The sequence below is a fragment of the Trichechus manatus genome, unplaced genomic scaffold, assembly GCF_000243295.1.
Source record: "Trichechus manatus latirostris isolate Lorelei unplaced genomic scaffold, TriManLat1.0 scaffold00101, whole genome shotgun sequence".
NCBI classification, from domain to species: domain Eukaryota; kingdom Metazoa; phylum Chordata; class Mammalia; order Sirenia; family Trichechidae; genus Trichechus; species Trichechus manatus.
In genome coordinates, this window is record NW_004444037.1 from 6420002 (window position 1) to 6435617 (window position 15616).

Genomic DNA, 15616 nt, shown 5'->3' on the forward strand with positions numbered 1-15616 from the left:
AAAAAACTAATTTACTCTGTTTTTAGAACTTCAGTATTTGTAGTCGGTAACTCCGAATCATAAAAAGAAAAAAGTAATGAACATTTGGATGGAGAAGTAAGTAAAGAAAAATACCTCTAACATATTGCAGATAATGAAACAAAGCAAAACAAATTTAAATGCATCTCACTGAAATTTCAGTGAAGGAGGAATCCTAAAAAGTTTCTAGTGACAAGGGATGATAAATGAAAAGTATTCTGATGATAGCCATTATTATTGATTGAAGATGTAGAAAATCAGTGCTAACTTTTTTTTAAAATTAGGATGCTATCTGATTTGCTTTCTCTCCATAAATGTAAAAAGTATTTGTAAGGACATTCATATGGTCAATAATGATTTTAGTTCCTAGTATCCTCTTTTTCTTGAATTTCATATGCTTTTATTACAGAGGTTTTTCAGGAACCTACTCTTTGTTGTGGGAGAAGGTATATATACTGAACTTTTTTTTTCTTCTATAGATGTTTATTGTATTCAGAGTAAAATCTATGAAGTGCCATGTTTTAATGGACAGTGATGTATTTTGAAATATAAAATACAATTTACAGAAATTTCTATCAAGTAAACCTAAAGAAACAAACTTGATTTTTACATTTTTGTATTTAAATTAGAAGCGTTTTAGTTTTATGTTTAAGAAAAGCTTTCACATCATATTAGATGTTTGACTTTTGCACCTAAAAACCAAAACCCACTGCTTTTTAGTCTATTCATAGACTCAGTGTCCCTATAGGACAGAGTAGAGCTGCCCCGTAGAATTTCCAAGGCTGTAAATCTTTAGGGAAGCAGACTGCCATGTCTTTCTCCCATGGAGTGGCTGGTGGGTTAAAACTGGCGACCTTTTGGTTAGCAGTCGATTTCTCAACCACTGCGCCACCAGGGCTCCTTTTGCACCTACTAAAATGTAATTTAAGGAGCCCTGTAGGTACAACAGTTAAGCAAGCTTAGCAGCTAATCGAAAGGTTGGCGGTTTGGACTCACCCAGCAGCTCCATGAGATACCCGGCCATCTGCTCCCGCAAAGATTACAGTACAGCCTAGAAAATACCCAGTGAGGCAGTTCTGCTCTGTCACATGTGGTTACCGAGTCAAAAATTCACCTAACAACTTGACGGCACCAAACAACAACAACAAAATGTAATTTAAGATACTAACACTTGGCTTGTAATACAAATCACTCCAAATTGCTAAGTTCCTTATATTTTCTTAACTTAAAATATTTTACTATAAAATGTGGAATCTGTAGGGATATGCAGTGGAATAATAGACTCCAAGGAGCAAACAAAATTTTCTTGTTTCACATTTGCAAAAGTAAGTTTATGAAAATGAAGAACAAAAACAAAGTCTACACTTCAGTTTTAGGAATGAACATCTGTACAGGTAGTCCCCGGGTTACGAACATCTGACTTACATAGAACTTGTAGTTAACCAACCCTCATAAACCCTATTATATTAAAAATGCGAGGTACATACAATGATTCATAATAACAAATGGGTGCTACTCTGCGATGCATATCAAAACATTATTATTATTACTGTATTATGTTAAAGATGTTTAGTGTATCTGGAAATGTTTGATGTTTTTTATGTATAGAAGGTACACTATTGCGGTGTAATGGATTGCTTTTGTGTGGCCTTTCTCGCTATGGTCTTGTAACTCCCACCCAGGTGATTGAGCAGACTGTGCAGATAGGGTAATCGTAGCCCACCAAGGGAATTGGTCAATTTTGCCATCACGCTGGGCTTGAAATAAGCCAGCCTAGAGGTGGGAAAGAGAGGACCCCACCACCACCAAGGAAGAAGAGCCAACGCGTCCTTTGGACCCGGGATCCCTGCACTGAGAAGAGAGAGAGAGCTCAAGACCTAACAGCAGATACCTGGCAGCAGGAGATAGTGGTGGGCTTCCTGGCCTACAGAGAAAGAAAGCTGAGTGTCTCTGGGCAGAGGCCGAAGGCCAGGAAGAGGCATGCCTGTGAGCACGGTTGGGAAGAGGCTGTCCTGATGGAAGAACTGTATCCTTGAGTATTACTCCCCTAATAAACCCCAATATCATGAGTATGGTCTGTGAGTTCTGTGTGACCATTGCAGTGAATTATTGAACCTAGCAGAGAAGTAGGGAGTGCCTTGGGAAGGACAGTTGGTGTCAGAATTGGTAAAGATGGCGGAGAGAGGAAGCATGTCTGACCCCCACCTCATAGGGATCAACCTTGGGCTGTTGATCCTGATTCTCCTTTTCCCTTGTGAAGTTAGAGGAGGTCAGATGCTGCCCCCACTCCGTTTTTATGATTTACTAAATACGAAGACAAACATTTGACTAACTGACATTAGATACTAACCGTACCTAACTGTTCTGACTTACATACAAATTTGACTTAAAGACAGACTTAGGAACAGAACTCATTTGTAATCCAGGGAGTGCCTGATTTCCCCCCTTCCTAGATAGGAAAAGAGTAAAATGAAGAAAAGGCTAATATTTATTGGACACCTGCTATTCTCAAGTCATTCTCTTTTATACATATTATAGTGTATGTAAAATTATATATATATATAATTTTATATTATAGACAAAAAATTATATATGAAAGCAAACAGGACTTGAAGCACTTACCAGTAAAGATTAAAGACTACAGCCTTCAGTATGAATTACACCTCAACATAAAGAAAACAAAAATCCTCACAACTAGACCAATAAGCAACATCATGATAAAGGGAGAAAAGATTGAAGTTGACAAGAATTTCATTTTACTTGTATACACAATCAACACCCATGGAAGCAGCAGTCAAGAAATTAAATGATGTATTGCATTGGGCAAATTCTGCTGTAAAAACCTCTTTAAAGTGTTAAAAAGCAAAGATGTCACTTTGAAGATTAAGGTGTGTGCCTGACCCAAGCCATGGTATTTTCAACTGCCTTGTATGCGTGCAAAAGCCTGACAATGAATACAGAAGACGGAAGAATTGATGCCTTTGAATTATGGTGTTGATAAAGAATACTGAATATACCACATACTGCCAGAAGAATGATCAAATCTATCTTGGAAGAAGTACCATCAGAATGCCCCTTAGAAGAATGGCATGACTTTGGCTCATCGGGACCAGTCCCTGGAGAAGGACATGATGCTTGGTAGAGGGTCAGCAAAAAAGAGGAAGACCCCCAATGAGATGGATTGACACAGTGGCTGCAACAGTGGGCTTAAGCATAATGATTGTGAGGATGGTGCAGGACTGGACAGTGTTTCATTCTGTTGTACATAGAGTCACTATGAGTTGGAACGGACTCGACGGCACCTAACAACGACAGCAAATAATTGATTAATCATATGTAATTAGCCATTTAGTGAATTATCCAGGTCCTTTTACTTCTTTTGTAGTTTTCATGTTTTGACTTATTTCCACAATTCTGTCAAAAATTAAAAGGGACCAGAGCCACTAGAAATAGAAGCTAAAATTTCTAAGTATCTATTGTTATGTCACTATTGTTGCTCAGTTTAAAAATTTACTTAGTAAATAAGTCAGGTTAGTAACCGAAATTGGTTTTGAATCTTGGTTATTTTACTTTAACATAGCTGAATGGCTATATTAGCATTAGTTCACCAGTGAGAAAACTATAACTACCAAGATGTTGAAATGAAGAAACATGTTCAAAGAAAAGGTAATTTAAAGTCTGCTCTGGGATGATGGAGATGAGTGGGAGCCCAGATGCCTGGAGCTGTTCCTGTTCCAGACCAGATAAGTGACATACCCTTATTATTACAGAAGAGTTGTTTTGCATACATGATGTGAGTTAATGGTCTTGGTCCTTTTAATTAAGGATAAGAATCCCTGATAAAATTAGATTTCTTGTTGGTTATCTTAAGCAGAAGGACTGTGAGGATTCATTGGTAAAAAACCACTAACCTATCCTCTTACCCCCAGGGTGCAAATAGTGAAAAGGATTAAGGCCCACTGTAGGAAGGCTTGGACTAAAGTCTGCACTGCCCTTTCCCCTGTTCTTTCAGCTAAATAGAAGATTTTAGTTCCCATGACTATCAGTCTTGTGCTTTTCACAAGCAGTAAATTATTTTAAGAAAATTAAGATGACTTATTTTTAGAAATTCACTGGCCTAGAATACTGAAGGAGATGTTATATTGGCATTTTATGTTGATAGATCCTATACATGTTTTTTCTGATGCATATGAATTTTCTTTAACATTTTTGGAAGATTTGGGGGTCGATATAAACATTTAAAAATCAAGTACAGATTTTTATATGGCTAGGTTGCTTGTCCAGCAGTAACTACAGAGTTTGGCAGTGTTGAACTTACGTTTTGTTGGAAATAGCTATCTGAGGGCCCTGTGGACATAAAATTTTAACTTTTATTTCTAGATGACTGCATTTACAATGTGCTTTTCATGTTTAAAGGCTTTTAAATAGCTGTTATAAATGCTGAAGTGTCATATACTGTTTCAGTGTCTGCCAAATTGGTATTGTATTTAATCTTGAAACTATATTTTGATTTTAACTAAAAGTAATTGCAGAGTATTAAACATTCTCAGTAATTAAAGCTTTCCCCCCTCCCCCATTTAATTTGAGCTTTTGTTGTTACTGACAAATAATTTGTGGCACCGTTTCTTTTCTTCCTTTTTTTTTTTTTTAATGACTGCTAGAATCTATATACTTGTCACCTTAGTGTGCTAGAAATGTTCCACTCAAATCAAGGGTTCCTTTCTGGTTTTGTATGTTCTCACCTGCTCCTCACTGTAAATCACTGAGATGTCAAGTGCAATGATTAATTAAGCTGCACGTGCAAGTGCTTTTTTTTTTTCTTCACCTGTCAAGCAGGAAAGAAGTCTTATAGCAAGATTAGATGGTACTGTCTAATTCACAGCTTTTACTCCAGGCTGTCAAGTGTGCAGAAATATTTTATATTTAGGTGTTTATTCAGAATTTGGCAGCCCAGGGTTGGTTTAGTTTCAAATTCTGAAATATTGCAAATGCAGTTATTATACTAAACCCTATCATTAAACTCTTAATTAGAGGCAAAGCATAAGTTCAGAATTCCTACGTAAATATTTTAGAATTTACAGTTTGTACTTTGTAATTCTCTTTTCATCAAATACTTGATAGTTGATTTAAGTTAAAGTAAATATTTAAAAATTTTTAATTGATTACATATATCATAATGAGATCCATTCTCGTTATAATATAGCATGAATTTAAATTTGCCATGAAATGATTATGGTGATTATTTTTTTCTTTGAGCAAAAAATATTTGCAGTATATAATGTTGCACTTTTCGGTACTATTTTTGTACTTCTTATAAAACAACAGACTTGGAAAGTGGCTTCTCCCCACCATAGTTTTTTCATTGCTTCCCCTGCTCCTCTTTTTATGAACCATCAGTAAGAGTAAAACCCTTAAATTGTATAGTAATCTTAATCTATTATTAAAAGGTCCTAGAAAGGAAGATTACAAGGTAGATTCAGGTTTTGAATCGGGTTTGCCATTGGTTTAGCAGCGGGTGGGCAGGCAGATGCCTGCTCAGAGTAGAACCTATTGCCATTTTTCACCATTGATAGAGTAGCCTTTCAGAGTCAATGAGCTCTGTCAATGTGAGCTTGTCAAGGCTACAACTTCATAGACCTGAGAGGCGGTTTGAGAGGTCAGCCCTTTTCAGGTTCGCTGTGATGCAAATGAACCTTAATGCTTAAACAACTATTGGAATTTTTATGTCTGCTCCTTGTTCTTTTTTCTTCACAAAGTCATTGACTAGACATTCAGTGCTTTTTAAATTGAAAGTTGCATTGTGCTAAAGACCTAGTACAGATTTACGGAGGGCTGAAAGCAGTTAGATCATGTTCTTTTCATGGTGCGATTAGAATCAAATCGATTTCTCTACAGCCTTCAGCATTCAGATGGCAATTTTAACAAAGCTTGGGGGCTAGACAAGGGACAAAACGACTGAACTGAATGTTAATTACACTCTGCAGCCTTATTTTCTTTTGATTTGGGGCTGACTGGCAACTAAATTAACAAAAAGTGTGACCATAACTGCTGCCCTATTTTCATTTAAAAGGAGAGCTGCCTCTAAAAGGCTATCTTTACAAAGAAACAAGTGAGGTCTGCTGATCATTGTTAACAAGGGCACTATTTTTTTTTTTCCAAAATTCTTGCCAGAAAGACTCTGTTCAAAAATGTAATGTAATAAATTAATCATTGATGAATTATTACCCAGAAAGTTAGTTGATTTTCTGATTTTTATGACATAAGCTTGGGGAATGTAAGGCAGTAATGGTAATTCATTGGTAATTGTGAATTATAATGAGCCACCTATATGACTGTGATGTGTCTTTAGCATGTTTAACATGAAAAGGTAATATGTTAACTAGATTACACGGTAGATACTTTAAATATTAATATTTTATTATATAACATTAAACTATTCAAATCCACCTTGATCCTAACAATGTATACTTTCACCTAGGTCATCCATACGTGACGTGCATATTTTCATATCTGATTATTAGTATTTGTTTACAGTTGTGTTGCATTAATAGCACTAGATGCTTTTTTCCTTCCTTTGCAAAGAAGCTGCAGCTGCACTAAGTTGCAGTGATCCTTGTGGCAACACTGTCCTTTTTGCACCTGCAGCTGTGTCAGTCTCATCCTAACACCTGGCACCATGAATTACCCTCTCCTTTATTCATACTCCCAAGTAAGAAACATTTCATGCTACATAGTATGTATTGCAGGTATTGAACAGTCAAGTGGTCATAAATGATAAATTTTCCAGTTGTTTCCTGAAACAGCAGTATGGAATAAAGAGTTTGATTTTTTTCTCTAATGTCACTTTTATGTTGGTTTAAATTAAAATTTGGCTCTATCTGAAAAATCCATCTGTGGTATCATAAACTATCTTTTAAATTTGTATATTATTTTTAAGTATGATGCGAAAATTAGTTATAAATTGGGTTGTTTATTTATTAACTTTTAATTATTTTTTAATCTACCCTAAAAGCCATTTACATTTTGTTAACTAATATTTAAATAACCTTTATCTTAAAATATGTAATACTAGTCAAGTATTGCAAAATTAGTTTTGAAAGAAGTAGGGATATAAATTTATATCATTTGGTAGATAACATTTGTGTTTTAGACTTTTTTTTTGATCATTTTAAATCAGAGGTTAGTGCATTTGAAACAGTTAAAAAATGATACACATACTAAAAAACAAAACTGTATCTTTTAAAAAAAGAGTACTATTTCTGTTCAGGTTACTATTTAATGTTAAAACATTGACAGTGTTGCAGACCACCCTGTACTCAGTCACTGTCTTGTATCTCTCCCCTTTTCACACAAAAAGCAGCTGCAAAACAAAGTTTTTTCTAAAACCAGTGAAGAGTAAACTTTTTTCTCATTTGTCTTCTAGACACGAAGATCGATTGAGAAGTTATTAGAATGGGAAAACAATAGGTTATACCACAAGGTGAGTACCACAGGGAGCAGCTTCGTACTGTTGGGGTCTGAATTGCACAGTATGGAAACAGATGCTTTTGTTGAACTAAAAATATGAAAGGTGGACAAATGGGTAAGTCTGTGTGCTGCAATAAAATAGAGCTCATTTTTCTTCTTTTACTCTCCTACTTGTCTAGCTGTGCTTGCACTGGAGACTGAGCAAAAGGAAATGTGAAACGAATAACATGATGGAATATGTAAGTTAAAGGGCTGTTTTGTGAGTTTCTCTATTAAATGATCATTTATTTTGCTTCTGATCTTATTCTTTCCATGATTATTAATCAGCAAAGGTGTCAGGAGCTTAATCTCCTGAGTGCAAGGATTTTCTACGGTTCACAGATGCATGGTTTCATGTGCAAGACTGATTTATAAAGTTATGAATAACTTGAAAACAAGGCTTCACTGTGCTCTGAAAAATAATAAATTAATTGCCAAGATAAAATAGCCTGAACATGTGTTGATGGAGTGTGAAATTTTAGATGCTATATAAAGAATAACCACAACTTTGGTTACGCAGCAAGTCAGATATGGCTTTTTTATATAATGCTAATCAAGTTTCCAAGTATGGAAGAAAACCTTTCAGCCAAACTGTTGGAGCTTAAGAAACCTTTAGCCCTTATAGATTTTAACTGCCCATACCTCAGTGGCCTTTAAAGAATCTTTCAAAGTCTTATTAGAATATTGTTTTGTAAAAGTTATCTTTAAAGTAAGTAGGAGATGAGGTCTTGCTCATTGTGTTTATACTCTTTAAAAGATCTCTAATTTGGCATTTGTGTACAGTGGATTTTGGAACTATTCAGTGTAGGATTTAATTTACCCAGTTGACTCACTGATTTTACTTGAACAATTTTTGTCCTTTTGAAAAGTTCAGGATACTATAGAAAATTATGATTTTTTATTTATTCTCCCTTGAGTTTGAGTGTTTTATTTTAAATATGGAAATGTTATTACATTAAGAAAAAGATCTAAGACAGGGTTAATTGTTGAAAATTAAAGTCATAGCCTTTGTGAAGTACCTGGCATAACATTTCTAACAAATTTTGTGTATTCCTTGAAACAATGTAGCCATCATTGATAGTATATATTCAAAAAAAAAAAAAAGATTGATTAAAACAAGGTTTAAATAGTTGAAAATTATCATAAAATCATTTTTCTCTGTTAACATTTCCCCTTTCTTTCATTATCATAAGTCAAATCCCATGTCTAGACTTGAACATAAAATACCTTTTAAAAATGCCTTTTTTGCATGGAAAAGATCTATTCAGTGAACTAAATAATGTAGATTTTTCGTATCATTATCTATTATATCAAACACATTAATTTATGATGATGAGAAAGATACATGATACTTGATAATCATGAAAAAAGTGCACATTTGAGTATGTTGTTTTGAGATTCACCTATGAAAATGCTAATTTTATACTTTCATCATGGATAGTAAGAGTTTATGTATGCATTTTGGCCGGAGAAGTGTATATGTAGGAGGTTTAAAGGGTTTTATGATAAAATATTTGCTACCCATATAAACCCAAACACTAAACTGAGGCTTTACCTTATTGTGTGTGTGTGTGTGTGTATTTCTAAATTTACTTTAGAAAAGAAAATGTAAGTTATTCCCAGTGCCATGAATTATCTCCAGATATAGCTGTATAAATGTCTTTTGTTCATAAAATATATTAATTTTATTCTTTATTTTTATGACATTCTTTTATTGACTAAAAATAATTTAGTAATCTTTAAAAACATTCTGAACTTCGTGCTTTGTATGTAATTTACCATGAATTTTTAGATAAACACTTCTACTAAAGCCATTATATTATTTTTCACAGCATCATAGAAGATACCCATGAGAGTAGTAAGAACAAAGACTGTTTAAAAATTGCTTTAAAAAGTATGTTTTTTTAGATTTTCTCATATTATGTATATTTGTGATGATTGAAAGGGGAAAACATAGTTTCAAAAACTCCCTTTAATAACAAAATTAGAATAGCAAAAAATCTATTAAGAAGAGAGTGCCTCCTTATCTAATAGATTTGGGCCTTTTTACATATATCCCTCTTTTGAGCTCAACTTTTCCATAACTTTTAGGTATTTTATTTGTTGGTAAAGGAAAGTCAGACTCCTTGATTATATTTTGAATATTGAAGACAATCTAAAAAAAATACCCACTTAATACCAAGTTTTCTTTGTTCAGTTGTGGTAGAGAAGTATGACTTAGAATAAATCAGGCGAGTGACTAATTTCTGTATGTGGCTTCTGAAGGGAAAGAGTTTATAGAACAAGTTCTTTATAAAGCAGTAGTTCAAATATAGTCAAAGACTGTCTAAATTTTGGGTTATGTTGTATACTCTAAAAATGTAGACACAAAGACTGAAATTGTAAGGACTACTTGATTCAAGACATGTTTATAACATAGAATTATTTATTGAGGTTGACTCTAAGTAGTTTAAATATTTAATCTTCAAATTTTAGAGCTGCAAAGAATCTTGTCATCTAGTCCAATCCCTTTATTTTATAGATGAGGAAGCTGAGAAACAGGGAAATCCAGCTTAAGCGAAGAAGCTGGATAGAAGAAAGTAACAGTGAAGCAAGTAAATATTTTGTAGGCAAGTAACAGGTCAGGAGAGTGGCAAAGTGGCACCTAAAGTTTAGTGTAGGGTAACTAAACTAGCAGAGGCCTATTTTTGATCCAGGTGTAGGAATGCTTTCTTCATCAAGGCAAATCAAAAGCCAGGAGAACTGAACAGTTGAGAATGAGGTTTCCTGGCTCAGAGGGCAAACTGTAGAAGAGTATCCAAGACTGGAGGTCATATCAAGACACAGATTCTGAAAAAGAACAAGGAGTTCACCAAACATGGAAGCTTTTCAAATCAAATAATTTTTGTTTAGTATCTACTGCATGCAGAGTTGGAGCAAGGGAGAGAGTTTGGAATCAAAATTAGCCCTGATCAACTTGTGTATTTCTGTGTTACTGTGTTTTGTTTTTGTTGGTTTTCCCTAGTTTCCTAATGTTTAATTTTGCTAACCTAAGAGGGAAAAGAGTTTAAAAAAAAAAAGTAATTAAGAGGAAGTACCAATACCCTTTATCTAGAGATTACATATCTTGGTACAGTAAAGGGAGAACAACTCTAAAACCTAGAGAAGACCCATGGAATTGGGTTAGATAGAAGGGAGGAATCTTGAAGAAGTAAATATTGGGTCAGCTACAGCCACATAACATAGTGCACTAGAAAGGACAAGGCTTTGAAGTCAAGACGGTCCTTTGTTCAAATCTTTACTTCACAATCCGTGGTCTGAAATTTCTCAGATCATCAGTTTCCTCATCTGTAAAATGGAAATGCCTCATAGAAAAGTTGTTGGGATTAGATACGTTCCATATAGAATGAAACACCTGGCACGAGGTTAGTTCACAGTAAGTTATTAACTCCCTTTTCTCATTCATTCGTTCATTCAAGCTCCTTCTATGTGTTAGGGACACTATCTGTATCATCTACCTCCATTTACCTTCCCAAACTTTGATTATTTTTACTTACTTATCTGTCTTCCTCTTCATGAAGTATAAAGCTGAAGTATTTTGCCTATTTGGTAAAGATCTAGAAATAAAAAGAAAAATTTTCAATAATGGAGCTATCTGAGTTATCAGATAAATGTCTATTTTAATAATACAAAGTTGTGGTTATGAAATGTGAGTGGATTTTCAAAAATTATTTAAGTGATAGAACATACTTGAAGTTTTGTTAAGATAAAAGCCTATTTAAATATTCTTAAAAATTTTTTTCTCTTTCTACAGGTCATCCTCATAGAATTTTTACCAAAGACACCAATTTTTCGACCAGATTAGCATTTACTTTATTTATAGAGACTTTCCAAGTATGTTGTCTTTCCAATGGTGCCTTGCTTGGTGCTCTCCTGGTGGTGACATAACATTGGTTCTACAGAACCGTGTGGTGTTTTGTTGTTTTTTTTTTTTTAAATAACCGCATGTTCTAAGTGTGCATTTTTGTCAAACTTTGCAACAGTTATTTCATACAGATGTTTAATACTTAAGTTATTGTGCTCTTTTCTGTTATGTATTCTGGTTCTCAAGGATTACTTTTTTGTATTATCAAAAAAATACATTTGAACTTAGCCTAAAAAGTGGCCAGCGTTTTTTTATTTTATCACAAAGGTACACAAGAGTCCTTTATTTATAAATTTCTTAACATAGAAAAGCATCTAAGTCTCTGCTTACTATTCTAACAAACACATTCTTTGTATTATTTTACTTCCTTTTTAAATTTAACACGGTCATTATTTTTAAATAGTAAGTTTTCTTATTAGCCTTTAGGAACCTAACATACCCTTTCTCATATACTTCCTAATGCTCTGTTTACAGCAGATATATCTGTAATCATTATAAAGACCAATCAGAAAGTTTGAAAGTATTTCTTGTCTTCAAAGGTAGTAAGGAAGGATTAAGTTATTCGTACTAGAATAGGCAAGTCAGTGAATGGTGTGCATGCATGCATCTAATGGCTATTAGAGCTCAGGATCACAAAATTTACTAGCATCACAATCTGTGTATGTTTTTGATCAAGATGATATTAATAATGGCCTTACCTGAGTTATTTTTTTATTGTTTATCAAATCTAACATACAAAAGTATAGATGTATTCCTTTTAAAAATTTCTAAGGAAAATGTTTCTCCCAAACTAATACAATTGTGGAATGGATATATGCTTCTGAAAAATCTTTGAAAGACAGCAAAAGTTCTAGAATTAAAAGTAAGCTGGCGTTTAATACCCCACTGGTATTTAGAACTATTATTACTAAGAAATGGGGGACATATTTAGTGCTGTGTTTTTTATCTGCTAGTTCGCTTTCTGTCCAGTTATGTATATACTTGATTGAAAGTGTGACGTGTTTGAATCATGTCAGCTTGTTTCTGTTAAATACACACACACACACACATTTTTTTTTTCCTTTTTGTTGTACATATCTCCATTCATTTTAAAACTTTAAAAATTTCTCAGTGGGCTATGTGTAAATTTTTTGTTTTATGAGCCTGAAATTATACAAGTTTTAATGTATGTCAAGAACTTGTTCCATACAACTGTGGTATCGAGCAATAATGTGAATAACTTTTGAAATTATATAAACTGTGCTTAATAATTTGTATTAAGAATTGGTACCACTATACAATACCTTTTTCCTTGTATTAAATCTTTTAAATACCAGCTTCATTAATTTATATACCTGTATTTTAAAAAAAAATTCTTTGTTCTTCTCCCAAATACTGTAATTCCATATGAATCTGAACAGTTGAATGCCAGTATCCTATATTCTATATTGGACATTAGAAGCTGTCTTAAAAACTAGGATTTTTTTTTTTTGGTCTGAAGAGTTATTTGTTTCTCTTGCGTCCCGCTCCCCCACCATAACAACTTGAATTTATAGAATACTTTTCCTATGAAGAGCTCAAAGTACAAAGAAGTCAAACACTTCTCACTTTATTTAACGTATGTCTAGGGTATGTGTCCTAGTTTCTTAAAGTAGTGCAATTAAAAGGTAATGCTATTCCAAAAACTCTACTATTCCTGTGGTTTCAGTGTGAAAAATTATTTTGTGGATAATTCTGAATCTGCCTCAGGATTCAGAAAGAGCAAGATAATATAAAGACTGTGTAGACTATGCAACACAGGTGTCCGTATCTAAAATTGTATAAATCTGTAACACACCATATTGATCAGTATTATAAGAAGAACTGTACCTATTTAGAAATATTTTTCTTCTGTTATTAGTCTTCTGTAAATTATAGTTATTTAATTGTTATTTTATTTGCAAGAATATTTTAGCAGTAAGATAATTTTCATAGTTGGTAGTATTAGGTATAGGATTAAAAATTTTTTTTTCTAATTTTATTAAGAGGAGTGTCAGTTGCTGAGATTCCCTTAGAATGTGTACTCTTAAAGACTTCCAATTTATATATAGAAAAGAATCATGAATGCTTAATATGTGGCATTACCGTAAGCCTAATTATGCCTTGAGCAGTTAGATTTCCATCCTTCGTTTTTCATTAGTAGCCCCCAATATAACTGATTTATCCTTTGTTGAATCATGGATTAGGAGCCCTGGTGATGCAGTGGTTAAGTGCTAGGCTGCTAACCGGAAAGGTCAGTGGTTCGAACCCACCAGCTGCTACATGGTAGAAAGATGTGGCAGTCTGCTTCTGTAAAAATTGACAGCCTTGGAAACCCTATGGGGCAGTATAGGGTAGCTATGAGTCAGAATCTACTCTATGGCAATGGGTTTGTTTGTTTGGAATCCTGAATTTAAGTGCTTATGTTATAAGAAATTAGAAATGTTGGAGATACCCATCCTGTTGGAACACAGTCCAAAGAAAATATCTAAAATGATGTTTGTTCTTCAGCTCCTGTTTTCTGACTTAAAGTTTCTGGAACATGAAACATAGGTACTTCTTAAACTTGCCAAGAAAAGGTATTATTGGCAGACAATCCAATGTGCAGATTTTACATATGCTAAGTAAAAGTATATCATATTTTTTAATACATTAGTGACATTTTACATTCAGTCAACCATTCCTGTGTAGAAACATTCTTTTATCATATGTAGTTTGCAAAACCCTATTGTAATACAGGACTTTGGATATTTGTGTTAAAATATATACTCCAAAGCCTAATGACTATAGTAAAACTTTGATGTGATGCATTTACTTCTAATGCAGATATTGCACCTCCCAAAAGAGATCACCTTACCTATATAAAATGGTCATCAGATGTTTTATTACAGCTCCTTAATAACTAGGTTTCATTCATTCAAAATATAGCCGTATAATTTTGGCCTAATGTCTGTAAGTGTTGAAACCTTAAATAATAGTAAACAATGATTTCTGTTTTTATTAGAAAAACTAGTTTTGTAATTGAGTAATTTTAAGTCAGGAAGAACCACAACTTTCCCCATGGTTTTCTTTGTTATTTTAGAGAGCTTCTGATTGTTTCTTTGTATTAGTAGACATAAGCCAACCCTATAAAACTATGATAACATTCCATATCAATCTGTGGTTAAAAAAGGATGGTATTAAATAGTAATATGTACAGTTGATCCATAATTGCATGAGTTCAAACTACACTAGTTTTATGGCTCTTCCAACCCTTGTGGTATTCTGCTTCATAATTATAACCTTTAAATGCATGTCTGATGTTTCACTGTAAAGATTGTCTCTGGCTCAAGATTCCTCATTTGATCAGTAATAGTAAGTCAAAGGTATAATGTGTGTAAAACTGTCTTTGACAGAACAACATCTAGTCCTGGACCCTCTTTCCTTCTCCTGTGCTGCTGAGGCACTGTGAATCCTTTTGCTGCACTCTTGATGTCCAGAGTCTTCTCTCAGGCCTGGGCATAGTTCAGAATTGCCTTTCTAGCTTCCTTCTCCAAAGCTCCCAGTAAGAATATTAATTCTTTTGCATTCTTAGCTAAGTGTTTCAAAGAACAATTGAAGTGAGTCACGTTAAGTAATAAATGGCTGACATTCTCAATTCTGCTAAGGTGGTACTTGGAATTTTAAAGAGGAGTTTCCTAACTTAAAGGATCCCTGGTGGTGCAGTGGTTAAAGTGCTCGGCTGCTAACTGGAAGGTCGGTGGTTCTTAACTTAAATTTCCATGGTGCGGTGGTGCAAGTGGTTTTTCCTTCTCAACAGACCCTGTCAGTCCAGACTTTCCAGGGAGGGAGGATGGTTGGACCTGGGGCTTCCCAAACCACCATTTCTGAAGGAAGAGATTTATATCTAGTATTTGGAAGGAAAGAATAGGCTCAGGACCAATCCTAAATGGAACTTTTAACTATATTTCAGAGTAGTTTGTGTTTAAGTATCCTTTTTTATGTTTATTTATTTTTAAATATAAATATCCTTTGTTAAATGAGATAAAGTAACTCTTAATTTTCCATAGCGATAATATCTAACTTAATATTGTTTTTAAGAACATACCATTTATATAAGTTGAGATTTGAAGAATGTTGAGATTTGAAGATTTGAAGAATCTTGAGTTACTGTCTTGCTCTGCAGTTTTACAAAAATTTTAGATATTAATT

The 15616-nt window shown here is 33.8% G+C and overlaps 1 protein-coding gene across 2 annotated transcripts in view; it reads left to right on the forward strand.

The window, feature by feature from the left end:
* The window catches only part of CHIC2 (cysteine rich hydrophobic domain 2), a 61294-nt gene extending 48343 nt beyond the window's left edge, over positions 1-12951 (forward strand). The window contains exons 4-7 of one of the 2 annotated variants that reach the window (XM_023737346.1): positions 7442-7498; positions 7665-7724; positions 9357-9418; positions 11318-12951. In XM_023737346.1, coding sequence (XP_023593114.1) covers positions 7442-7498; positions 7665-7724; positions 9357-9377 — 138 coding nt within the window. In that variant the 3' untranslated portion in view covers positions 9378-9418; positions 11318-12951. The remainder of the gene's footprint in view (positions 1-7441; positions 7499-7664; positions 7725-9356; positions 9419-11317) is intronic. The other variant, XM_004382897.2, reaches the window with a different exon arrangement.
* The last annotated feature ends 2665 nt before the right edge of the window (positions 12952-15616 follow it).